The sequence below is a fragment of the Xenopus laevis genome, chromosome 6L (genome assembly GCF_017654675.1).
Source record: "Xenopus laevis strain J_2021 chromosome 6L, Xenopus_laevis_v10.1, whole genome shotgun sequence".
NCBI lineage: Eukaryota > Metazoa > Chordata > Amphibia > Anura > Pipidae > Xenopus > Xenopus laevis.
In genome coordinates this window covers 9,452,970-9,465,186 of record NC_054381.1, presented here as the reverse complement: position 1 = coordinate 9,465,186, position 12,217 = coordinate 9,452,970, and the positions used below count along the sequence as shown (strand labels likewise).

The window sequence follows — 12,217 nt, the reverse complement described above, 5'->3', positions numbered from 1 at the left end:
CCCCTCCGCACAGGTATTTTTATTACAGCGTCTTTCAAAGTAAGTAAGGCTCTATAGGCGCTACTTATTTTTATGGTGAGATTTTGTAGCGGATTCGACGCTGGTAAAATGCAGAAATTTGCTGCAAATCCAAACCAGATGAAAGAAATTCGCTCATTATTACATACTGCAAAGTATATTCAAAATAAATTTGCTTTCACTTCTATGTATAACACATTATGGATGCACCAAATCTAGGATTCGGTATTTGGCCAGGTTTAGGCCTATATCATCAGAATCCAGATTTGTCTGATTCCTTGTGCCTGGCCGTACCAAATCTGAATCCTTAAAATCACATGACTTTTTGTCAAGGAAGTAAAACCCATTACAATACAAATACTAAACATATCGTACCATTAAGAGAGCTGCCTGCCACATATCAGATATGGAAATTCTAGATGATCTTGCAGAATCTGGGAACATCTTTATCTACTGTTTTTCCAATGAGCTATTTAAAGAAATTAATTTGTTGTAATTGCTTTCCTGTCCTTATTTTGTTTGCCAAGTGCCGATCACTGAAATTCCCATATTGATTTCAAGCAAGAGTCAATATTATCATTTTTCAGATGCACAATAATAAATGACAAATATTTGTCTGGATCTTTATTATTATCAGTAGTAGTATTTGGAGTAGAGATCATGCTGTTTAATTGTCACTGTAGTGCATTTGTGTGTACATAGTAACCAATAGTTTGTACAACACGCTGCTAAGATTGTCTGACAATGTTTAATTATCAGGTTGGGCTTCATGGAATTGTGTTATTAGTCATTTACATCATGTATTACACAGTTAGATAGTAAGTCAGGTTGAAAAAAGACACACGTCCATCAAGTTCAACCTTTGAACTTTATTTTAACCTGCCTAACTGCCAGTTGATCCAGAGGAAGGCAAAAAACCCCCTCTGAAGCCTCTCCAATTTGCCCCGGAGGGGGGAAAATTTTTTTCCTGACTCCAAAATGGCAATGGGACCAGTCCCTGGATCAACTTGTACTATGAGCTATCTCCCATATCCCTGTATTCCCTCACTTGCTAAACACCATCCAACCCCTTCTTATACCTATCTAATGTATCAGCCTGTACCACTGATTCAGGGAGACAATTCCACATCTTCACAGCTCTCACTGTAACAAACCCCTTCCCAATATTTAGCTGGAACCTCTTTTCTTCTAATCGGAATGGGTGACCTTGTGTCAGCTGGAAAGACCTACTGGTAAATAAATCATTAGAGAGATTATTATATGATCCCCTTATATATTTATACATAGTTATCATATCACCCCTTAAGCGCCTCTTCTCCAGCGTGAACATCCCCAATTTGGCCAGTCTTTCCTCATAGCTAAGATTTTCCCTTTACCAGCTTAGTTGCCCTTCTCTGTACCCTCTCTAATACAATAATGTCCTGTTTGAGTGATGGAGACCAAAACTGTACGGCATATTCTAGATGGAGCCTTACAAGTGCTCTATACAGTGGGACCCCCTCCTCCCGTGACTCTCTGCCCCATTTAATACAACTCAAGCCCTTATTTGCCCTTGATGCTGCTGACTGGCATTGCTTGCTACAGACAAGTTTATTATCTACAAGGACTCCAAGCTCCGTCTCCATTTTGGATTTGCCTAGTGCAGTCCCATTAAGGGTATAAGTGGATATTGTTACATCCCAGGTGCAGGACTTTACATTTATCAACATTGAATCTCATTTGCCACTTAGCTGCCCAGATTGCCAGTTTGTCAAGATCCTGTTGCAAGTGTCACATCCTGGATGGAATTAATTGGGCTGATAGTTTTGTGTCATCTGCAAACACTGATACATTACTTACAATACCCTCCCCTAAGTCATTAATGAACAAGTTAAATAAAAGTGGACCCAATACCTAGCCCTGAGGGACCCCACTAAGAACCTTACTCCAAGTAGAGAATGTCCCATTAACAACCACCCTCTGTACCCGATCCTGTAGCCAGTTTCCTATCCATGAGCAAACGACTTCATTAAGCCCAACAGACCTTACTTACCTCATCATAAAAAGCAATCAAATTAGTGTGACATGACCTATCCTTCATAAAGCCATGCTGATTGCTGCTCATAATGTCATTCACTAGGACAACATTTTGAATGTGATCCCTTAACAAGCCTTCAATTAATTTGCCCAGCATGGATGTCAAACTTATTGGCCTATAATTTCCTATAGGCCAGTATCTATATGAGCATTATTATTATCTAGTAGGCAGTGGTTTCCTTGCTATGTAGGGTGAACAAAATGCAGCCATGAACCATAACTTGTGTTTAGTAATGGTTTCCAGCTTAACCTCAGTGCAGTCAAGTTAATGGAAAGCAACCCAGGATTTATGCACTGGAGTCTTTTTTTTTGTAACTTAAATGTTATTGAAGTTTACTATATAATAAACAATATACAATTTGCGTCTTTGAGTTTTTTATCCCATATTCACAGTTACATTCAACACACACAAATATACTGTAACCAACGGGGACAAGTAGATTTAGTAAAAATGAAATTACCAGTTTGAAAGACCTTTCAAATATCTTAAGGCGATGAGGTTAAATTGGTCATATAATCGTTCCAGTTATCCCATATGTCGTTATGTTTTTGTATAGTATTAGTTATTCGGGAGGTAATGTTTTGTTTGTTTCCAACCTGGATATAATCTCTTGGATAGTGGACACTGCGGTGGATTTCCACTTAGAAGAAACTGCTAGTCGAGCTGCCGTGGCTATTTGGTTGACCCATTTTTGTGCTGGATTGTTCAGCATTGTTGGTATTGGCAGTGCCCGAAGCAGATGGGGCATCTCAATAGTTAGGGGCACCCTGACAACTGACTTTATTAGGTTAATCACTTCCACCCAAAAGGAGTTGAGTTTAGGGCATGCCCTTAGGGTATGGTGTAAGGTAACTCTATGCTGACACCCCCTCTAACACATAGGGCTGCCTTGTGGATACATCTTTGATAGTCTATCAGGAGTGAGATACCACCTCATCATTATTTTGTTGAGTACAGACAACCATTTTAAGTGCGTTTTCCCACATTGCCTTCTACTTGGGAAGAGTCAGTTCTTGGCCCAAGATTGATTCCCAGTATTGCATATATGCATGTTTTGGGAACAGCTCTTCCTTTAGGAAGTTCAGTATGTAGTATAACCGAGATATCAACCCCTTACACGGGAAGTCACCTCCTATTACTTTTTCGAATGGTGTAAGCTTGATTTGGGTTTGTTGTCCAAATACTGTAGTGATGTAATGTTTGATTTGAAGGTATTCTATTCGTTTATCAGAGTTCCATTTATGTCTCTGGTGTAATTCCTCATATGTGTATAGTGCTTGTTTTAGTGGGTTAATAAAGTCTATAATCCTAGTTTGGGAATGTGCCACCCATTCTTGGTAAAAGGATTGACATTGACCAGGTTGTAACTCTGGGTTGGCTATGACAAGGGTTAAAGCCGAGAGGTATCTGCATATCTGACATTACTTCCAAATCATATGCTCTGGAGTCTTGATCGCTCTCACATGGTGTCAGACTGGCCCAACCTGGTACCAGGAAAACTCTTGATGGTGCTTCTCACTTAATCACATGGTTTAGTATGCCTATACCTTGACCATTCACTGTGAGAGAACGAGAGGTGATATTGAAGAACGGATGGATAAGTGCATGTAAAATGAATAAAGAAGTTGAGTAAAGAGAAGAGGGAACATTATTTTAGAGAATAAGTTTGTAGTCAAAGGTTTTCTGGTGGGTACCTGGCACCCCAGTCTAACACTGCAGCCACAAGTAGTAGATTATGTGTGTCGTATTCCCAAAAGAAACACAGGGTATAAAAACATACTAAAACATGATGTGTATGGGTACTCGGACGTGAAGTCACTCAATGGGCTGAGGTACACACGCACTTAGTTACATAGTTAAGTTGGGTTAAAAAAAGACCAAAGTCCGTCACATAAACTTTTTTTTATTGATATTGAACCTCATTTTCCAGTTTGCTGCCCAGTTTTCCAATTTAGTCAAATCACTTTGCAAGCTGGCAGCATCCTGCATGGAACCTATAGTTCTGCACAATTTAGTATCATCTGCACAAATAGAAACAGTACTTTCAATGGCCACCTCCAGGTCATTCATAAACAATTTAGCACAGGGTCCAATCAGAAAATGTTTTGTTAAACATTACTCTTTGTAAACTATCCTGCAGCCTGTGCAAATACTATGTTCCAGGCCAATATTCCTTAATTTAACCAGTAACCTTCTATGTGGCACTCTACCAAATGCTTTAGCAAAGTCTAAGTAGATCATATCCACTGCCATTTGAGTGTCTAGGTTCCTGCTCAACTCACAAATAAATTAGTTTGGCAAGATCTGTTAAACCATGATGGCTTTGCAAAGAAGTCAAGTATCTTATTATTTGAAAAGTTTTCTTATCACTGAGGTCAGACTTACTGGTCTGTATCTTTACTTCCACGTGGAAGACGCTAATGTTTAAAGGGACAGAGCCACAATTCTATGCTGGGGCTAAAAGACTTTTGGTAAATACAAGCAATTTACACCTACAGTATGAGTCGGAACGCCCATGCCACATGTTCAAAAACAATGGGCATTGCGGAGGTGCTAGTTTTTATGAGGTTTATTTTGTTGTTGATCCCAAGCCATGTTGCTGCCCTGCTCTAACCTCGCTCTCTATTTCCTGAAAATCCCGCCTGTTTTCTCTCTAAAATTCATGTGTATCCAAGGGTAAACAGGGCCGTTGACAGGTATGCCTTGACAACATGGGCAGCACATGTTTAACTTCAATGCCTCAGTGGAAATGCATAGTTCCTGCTGGCAGCGACATATTTGAACATCTTTTTTCAACAGATTATACCGAATATACAGTACTACATGCTGGCTGAGTTGTTATGCACAATGTTATGGTTACTAATTCTTATGGTCTATCCTGCATCGGGATCTTCAATCTTCTGAACTATATAGTGGCCAAGGGTTTTACCAATTAATGGTTGGATTGCCATTACGTGGAGTCTACTTTTGGAGATGTTGGGTTGATTTGATCGGCCAGTTCCATTAACAATGCACCCTCATTGCTGTTTGCTTTATCTCATACTCTCGTGCCACGAGTTCTGGGCTCAGATTAATCAAACAATACAGTTGCCATACGTTCTTATGGTTTTGGTAAACTTGAAGCCTGACTTCACAAAGGCAGTAGACCACAAACATATCCTGTAGCCGAGGAGACTGACGGATCTGTGTATTGTTCCATTTGTCGCGGCTTGTTGGTTGTTTGTGCAGCATGTTAGCTGTCAGCCGTCTCAATTGCTCACTGGCCAAGTTTTATTTTCACAGCTTTTACCTCTTTGTCAATAGTGAGAAAATTCAATGTAAACTTATAGAAAGGTCAGGAAAAGGCGAGTAGATTTGGGTGTCAGCAGCAAAAGGTGATACTGAAGCCCAAATGACTGAATACGTTTTCCTAGAGAAGTAATGTAGAGTGACAACAGCAGGGGGCCTAACAGAGCCTTGATGAACTCCAACATTGAGAGCGAATGAACTTAAGGGAATGACTTAAACCATGAAAGAGCAGTGTCACAAATGCTGGCTGAGTACAGAATGTAGAGGAGCAGTGGATGGCCAACTCCGTGAGAGATTGAGAAGATATCTAGAAGGATAGGTACGGAACAGTGACCTTTAGACTTCAGTTTCTGTAAAGTGTGATGGGTGGAATCCAGATTGCAGGAGATCAAGAATGAAGTTGTGGGTGAGATGCTGGACCGGGCGGTGGTACATTAGCGTTTCCAACTTTTTCCACTGGTGTTCTACTGTTCTACTACATCTTCTGAGAAACTGAGTTGAGCTAGTGTGCCACAGTTGGGAATGGACAACTGTGATGGTGGTAGAAGGAGCATGGGTGTCAAGAGCTAATGCAAGTGCATCATTGTAGAGAGAAACTTCCGTGAGAGATCTGATGTGCTGCTGTACAACTAGTTGTTGTGAGTCCAATGCGTTAAGATCTCTGTGTGTGGGTGGAACGAGATGGCTGTGATAGAACAGTAAAAAATGTTATCTAAAAAGGAAAGTGATAGATGGAGAAAAGAAGAATTAGGGAATGTTAAAGTCATATAAGATGAGAGCTGGCGTGCCAGAATGGTGTGTTGGAAATTTGGGACTTGGGGTTTTCTAAATAAGGGGTCTTTCAGATCAGATCATCACAGTTCAAGGATACTAATGGATATGTGCATCTTAGTACAAGGGAAATCAGTCAAAAATAAAGAATTACTTGCTTAACTAGGACTGTGGCTTTTTTGGATAATGAGTTTCCAAATGTAAGATCCCATACCAGTAATAATACCATTTACTTTCTTTGCTGGTAGGGTAAGGTCACACTGGGCGTTTTGGGGAGATTTGGTTGCCTGGTAATCGCCTCGTTTTTGCGGCGAACAATCTCCCCAAACGGCTTCCCTCACTCTGCGCCTGCTAAAATGAAAAAACGCCGGTGCTAATCACAAGTGGCAATTCGTTTTCCGATGTCGCCCAAAGTTTTCTCGTGAGCCATCTCCCCAAAACGCCCAGTGTAGTCTGACCCTTACAAGTTTCCGTTCTGAGCTCAGTGTTGGCTAGAGTGTCGTCTGTAATTCTTTCTAAGCAGCGCTGTACTTATCCACATGTGTACTCAGTATATTGATAAATAGTGGGGATAATCCAGATAGCAGACGGCTTGTTCTGACATGCCCGAGCACCTCCACTGACCAAGCAGTCTCTCTCAGTGTGTATAATAGCCTTGCCCTGAGCCTGACTAATTACCTTGCGTGCAAACTAATTAGAAAGGGAGATTATTAGAGGGATTAAGGAGTCACTTTATAGCACATTTTACTGCTACGAGTCTGATTGATTCTGAACTGGTCGAGCCTAGAATTCTGTATGAGGAAAGTACAGTCACTGCTGGATCCCATGTACAGGGGGTACCACTAGCACTCAGTAATAACTGCCTCTCCCTGGATACATCCTATTTATAAGTTGCACTTCCCATCAACAGACAGTAGGGTTAGTCATAGTCAGATTTCTAAAGTAATAGGCACCATGTTGGACATATATTAACCTAGCATAATCTATACGTTATTCTTATTAGGCCATTTAGTGTAGCATTGGAAGCAATGCCGAGGGCATCAAGTGAGCCAGGCAATATGGCACTCGTGTTTAAAGGGGTAGTTAACATTTAAATTAAGTTTTAGTGTGATTAGGGGTGGATTAATTACTGCTCTGGGCTGTGCCCCTCCTTCTCTGCCCTCAAACCCATGTCCCTCTTCCCTCATGCTTAGCGATGGGCGAGTTTCTCCCGAAAAATCTGTGAAATGTGAATTTTGATGCCCGCGTCAATTTTGACTGTTGCGTCAATTTTGACGCCGGCGTTAAAGTCAAGGGCGTCTCAATAGTGCTGATGCACGCCGGTTTTGACGCAATTGACTTTTTCCGCAGCAGTTTCGTGAATTTATTCGCTGGCAAAACGCGGTTTACGCCTGCCAAATTTATTCGCCCATCACTAGTCATGCTCCCATCATGCTCCAACTCCCTTCTTAGTTTAGGGTTGCCACCTATGCTGCAGAAAAAGTCAGACAAAGGTAAAGGGGTGATGACAACAGGGGGGTAGTTTGGTGACGTGATGGGTGGAAACATGATGTCAGAGGGCAGGCTGTTAACATTATGGGTGGGACTATGATGTCACATATAACATGCATGGAGTTTTGTCCAGGTTTTACAACCAGACGGGGCTTTGAACCAGACAACCCCTTGAATAATTGGAAAGGTCGAAACCCTACTCCAGCTCCATCCTGCCCCACAGCGATGGGCCCCTGGGGTTACTTTTTGGAATTACCAGGCCATGTGATGAAAGGCAAGAGATTGTAGTCTCACTAGTTTTTGTTGCTACTGGCCCTTTAAGATCATTTTTTGATTATCGTTGCCAAGAATGAATTATTTGATTTCATTTGTCAGATTCTCACCCTCCCCCCCCCATCCTGATAAGGCTCACAAACTTCCAGTCATTTCACATGGCCCTTGTACACTGTAAATCATTTACATTTACCGAGCAGAGCCTCGTTTGTCATGCGGCAGTAAGATCTGATTCGTCGGGTCGTGGTGTGAGAATATGGTATCGGGGCCTGGAATTCCGGTTTTGAGAAGCTGAGATCCAGATAAGTTCTTATCAGATGCATCAGGTTTATACTGGTTATGGCAGGAAACCCCCTGCACCTTGGGCGTCACTGTAATAAAAGTTAATTAGGAACTATCTCTTATAATATATGTGTTGCCCTGGGTGTATATACATATAAATGTATATAATACACATGAACTTGTAATATGTATATATATATATATATATATATATATATATATATATATATATATATATATATATATGAAGCAGTGAACGTTGCCTGGGTGCAACAAGCCCAAAAAGGAGTAGAGGTAGAGCAAAAGAGAGAGCTTGCACTCACAGGTCTTACAAAAAGTTTAATGGGCAAATTCACTAAAGTGCGAAGCGCCTAACGCCAGTGCAAATTCGCCAGCGTGACGTCATTTCGTCACTTCGCCGATTTACTAACGGGTGCTGGAGTAAATTCGCTAGCGAAGTGGACCTACTCTAGCGCTACTTCGCACCCTTACGCCAGGCGAAGTTGCACTATGACGAAGGGGCGTAACTACGTTAATTCACTAACTTGCGCATTTTACTGAACATTACCTCTTGCGCCAGACTTGCCTTCGCCACCTCAGACCAGGCGAAGTGCAATAGAGTAGATAGGGATTGCTTCAAAAAGTCCCAAAAAACGCTGGCGTCTTTTCCTTTTTTACTGGTGATAGGCTGAAAAATATTGTACATTTTTTTGGGGTACCCTCCTTCCCCCCTACATTCCTACCATATGGCACCTAAACTATACAGTGGGCACATGTATAGGGCAATATAACACCTCTATTTTATTTTATGAAGCTTTCCCAGGCTTGTGTAGTGTAATGTATTTGCTGCTACATATACGTCCATTGTAATTTAACTTGGCACCGTATGCAAATTAGGCATCGCTAGCGTAACTTTCCTTGACGAATTAACGCTAGCGCAACTTCGCTACCTTTCGCCTCCCTGAGCGCAACTTTCGGATTTTAGTGAATTAGCGGCGCCCTGGCGAAATGTGTGGCGAAGCCTGCGCTAGCGCAACTCCGCAGGTTAGTGAATTTGCCCCAATAGTTGTTTATTAAATCAAAAACGAACAACTAACGTTTCGTGTAGCACTCTAGTCTTTCTCAAAGGCTAGAGTGCTAGCCGAAACGTTAGTTGTTCGTTTTTGATTTAATAAACACCTTTAAACGTCGTGTAAGACCTGTGAGTGCAAGCTCTCTTTTTTGCTCTATATATATATATATATATATTCTAATAAACATATAAAAAGGTATCACTTATCAACGGTTTCATTAAATGACTCTCCTTGTCCTTTGTAGGTTTTCTGCATGCCCCCAGAATGTAACATCATGGAGGAGATCGCTCGGAAACACGAAGAATGCTTTCAAATGTCTGAAGCCGAAAACCATACATTAGGTAAGAGCCAACATTTGCATCACGTTTGTGAAGTCTGTAGCCAGAGCAGTTTATGTTGCATGCAATGGGGTGATGATGAGATAAGTTGTCCTCTGTCTCCATCTGTAGTTTCTGTAAACATCTCGGCCAAGTATTATAAGTGAAACACTGATGGATGTCATTAAGATAACAAAGCAAGACTGAAAACGTGGACTTAATGATTGATGTTATTAGTCTTGGCAGAAGGAGAGACATAAATCACTTCTAGTGACTACAAAGCGGTGTTCATGAAGTTTAGCTGATACTTTTATTGGTCAACGGAGAAGGATAATAGTTCAGGTAGCATGTCAGATATGATGGCGACTGAACCAGGCCATGTTTATCTTATATCTTCTAGATATCAACTGGTCTTCCCACTATTGTTTTAGTCAAAGATTACCTTGGTGGTCTTGATAACCAATTCCTGCTTACTCAAGATGACTATATAGAAATTACCTTTGGAACCTTCTGGTCCTTATTTTACTCAATCATTTCCTTGGTGCTTTAAATGTAAATTGCTGCTTACTCGAGAGGTCTATATAGAGATTTATTTTGGGATCTCTATCAACTGGTCTTCTCACAAGGGTTTTAATCAATAATTTCTTTGGTGTTTTGGATGCCAATTGCTGCTTTCTCAAGAGGACTCTATAGAGATTACTTTCGGGATCTTGGTATCAATTGGTCTTCCCACTAGGGTTTGTGGTCTGGATATCAATTACTGCTCACTTGAGTACTATATGCAGATTACCTTGGTGGTCAATAATTTTGTTGGTTCTTTAGTGTCAAATGTTGCTTTCTCAAGAGGACCATATTGAGATTGCTTTTGGGATCTCGGTATCAATTGGTCTTCCCACTAGGGTTTTATTGTCTTTATATCAATTACTGCTCACTTGAGTACTATACAAAGATTACCTTGGTGGTCTTGATATCAACTGATTCTCCCACTAGTGTTTAGTCAAAGATTGTATTGGTGGTGCTCCTTATTGAAGGGGACTGTATGAATATTATTTTTTGGATCTTGGGATATCAACGAGTCTTCTCACAAGTAGTGATGGGCGAATTTATTTGCCAGGCGCAAATTCGCGGCGAATTTGCGCGATTCGCCGCCAGCGAATAAATTCGCGAAACGCCCGTGAAAATTTGCGGCAAAAAATTCGCCAGCGTCAAAATTTTTTTTCGAAAAAACGGGTGCCGGCGTCAAAAACGGGCGTCGGCATCAAAAAAACGGGCGCCGGCATCAAAAACGGGCGCCGGCGTCAAAAACGAGACGCCGGCGCCGTTTCACGAATTTTTCACCGTTTGGTGAAATTCGCGAATTTTTCGGCAAAGCGAAACGGCGCAAATTCGCCCATCACTACTCACAAGCGTTTTAGTCAATAATTTCCTTGATGGTTTTAATATCTGTTGTTGATCACTTGAGTACTATACACAGATTACCCTGATGGTCATGATACCTGGCACTTGTGTTCTAGTCAAAAGTTACATTGGTGGTGTTGATATCAATTGTTGCTCAATAAAGTATACTATACATGCATTATCTTGATTTTCTTGATATCAGCTGTTCCTAACTGTAGAGAATCTTAGTATCACCATCTCGGACGATCTTAACAGACTGTGCTTGATGACATTGATTGATAACTCTAAATGGATGTCCACAGCCTGCTTATTCAGAGTTTCTCACCTGTTTGCCTTGAATGTTGAAGAAAGAGATTAAGGTCAAAGATAATGTGTATTTTTTGTCTTTAGTTGCCCTTGGTGATAGCTTTCTCTCACAATCCCATGCCAACATCCCTTAAACAGGGATCCCCAACCTTTTGAACCCGTGAGCAACATTCAGGAGTAAAAGGAGCTGGAGAGCAACACAAGCATGAAAAATGTTCTTGGGGTGCCAAATAAGTGCTGTGATTGGCCATTTGGTAGCCTCTATAAGGATTGGCAACCTACACTGAGGCTTTGTAAGGCAGTACACCTGGTTTTTATACAACCAAAACTTGTCTCCAAGCCTGGAATTCGAAAATAAGCTCCAGCTTTGAAGCCGCTGGGAGCAACATCCAAGGGGGTTGGAGAGCAACATGTTGCTCACGAGCTACTGGTTGGGGATCACTGCCTTAAAGGGATACTGTCATGGGAAAAAAAAAAAATTCAAAATGAATCCGTTAATAGTGCTGCTCCAACAGAATTCTGCACTGAAATCCATTTCTCAAAAGAGCAAACAGATTTTTTTATATTCAGTTTTGAAATCTGACATGGGGCTAGACATATTGTCAATTTCTTAGCTGTCCCAAGTCATGTGACTCTTTACTGCTCTACTGCAAGTTGGAGTGATATCACCCCCTCCCTTTTTCCCCCCAGCAGCCAAACAAAAGAACAATGGGAAGGTAACCACAATAGCAGCTCCCTAACACAAGATAACAGCTGCCTGGTAGATCTAAGAACAACACTCAATAGTAAAATCCAGGTCTCACTGAGACACATTCAGTTACATTGATAAGGAAAAACAGCAGCCTGCCAGAAAGCATTTCTCTCCTGAAGTGCAGGCACAAGTCACATGACTTGGGGCAGCTGGGAAATTGACAAAATGTCTA

General features: G+C 41.2%; 1 protein-coding gene across 1 annotated transcript in view; it reads left to right on the top strand.

Moving 5' to 3' along the window:
• The window catches only part of vipr1.L (vasoactive intestinal peptide receptor 1 L homeolog), a 141,180-nt gene that overhangs the window by 37,279 nt on the left and 91,684 nt on the right, over nt 1–12,217 (top strand). Inside the window, exon 2 of the mRNA XM_018267074.2 lies at nt 9,518–9,614. Coding sequence (XP_018122563.1) covers nt 9,518–9,614 — 97 coding nt within the window. The remainder of the gene's footprint in view (nt 1–9,517; nt 9,615–12,217) is intronic.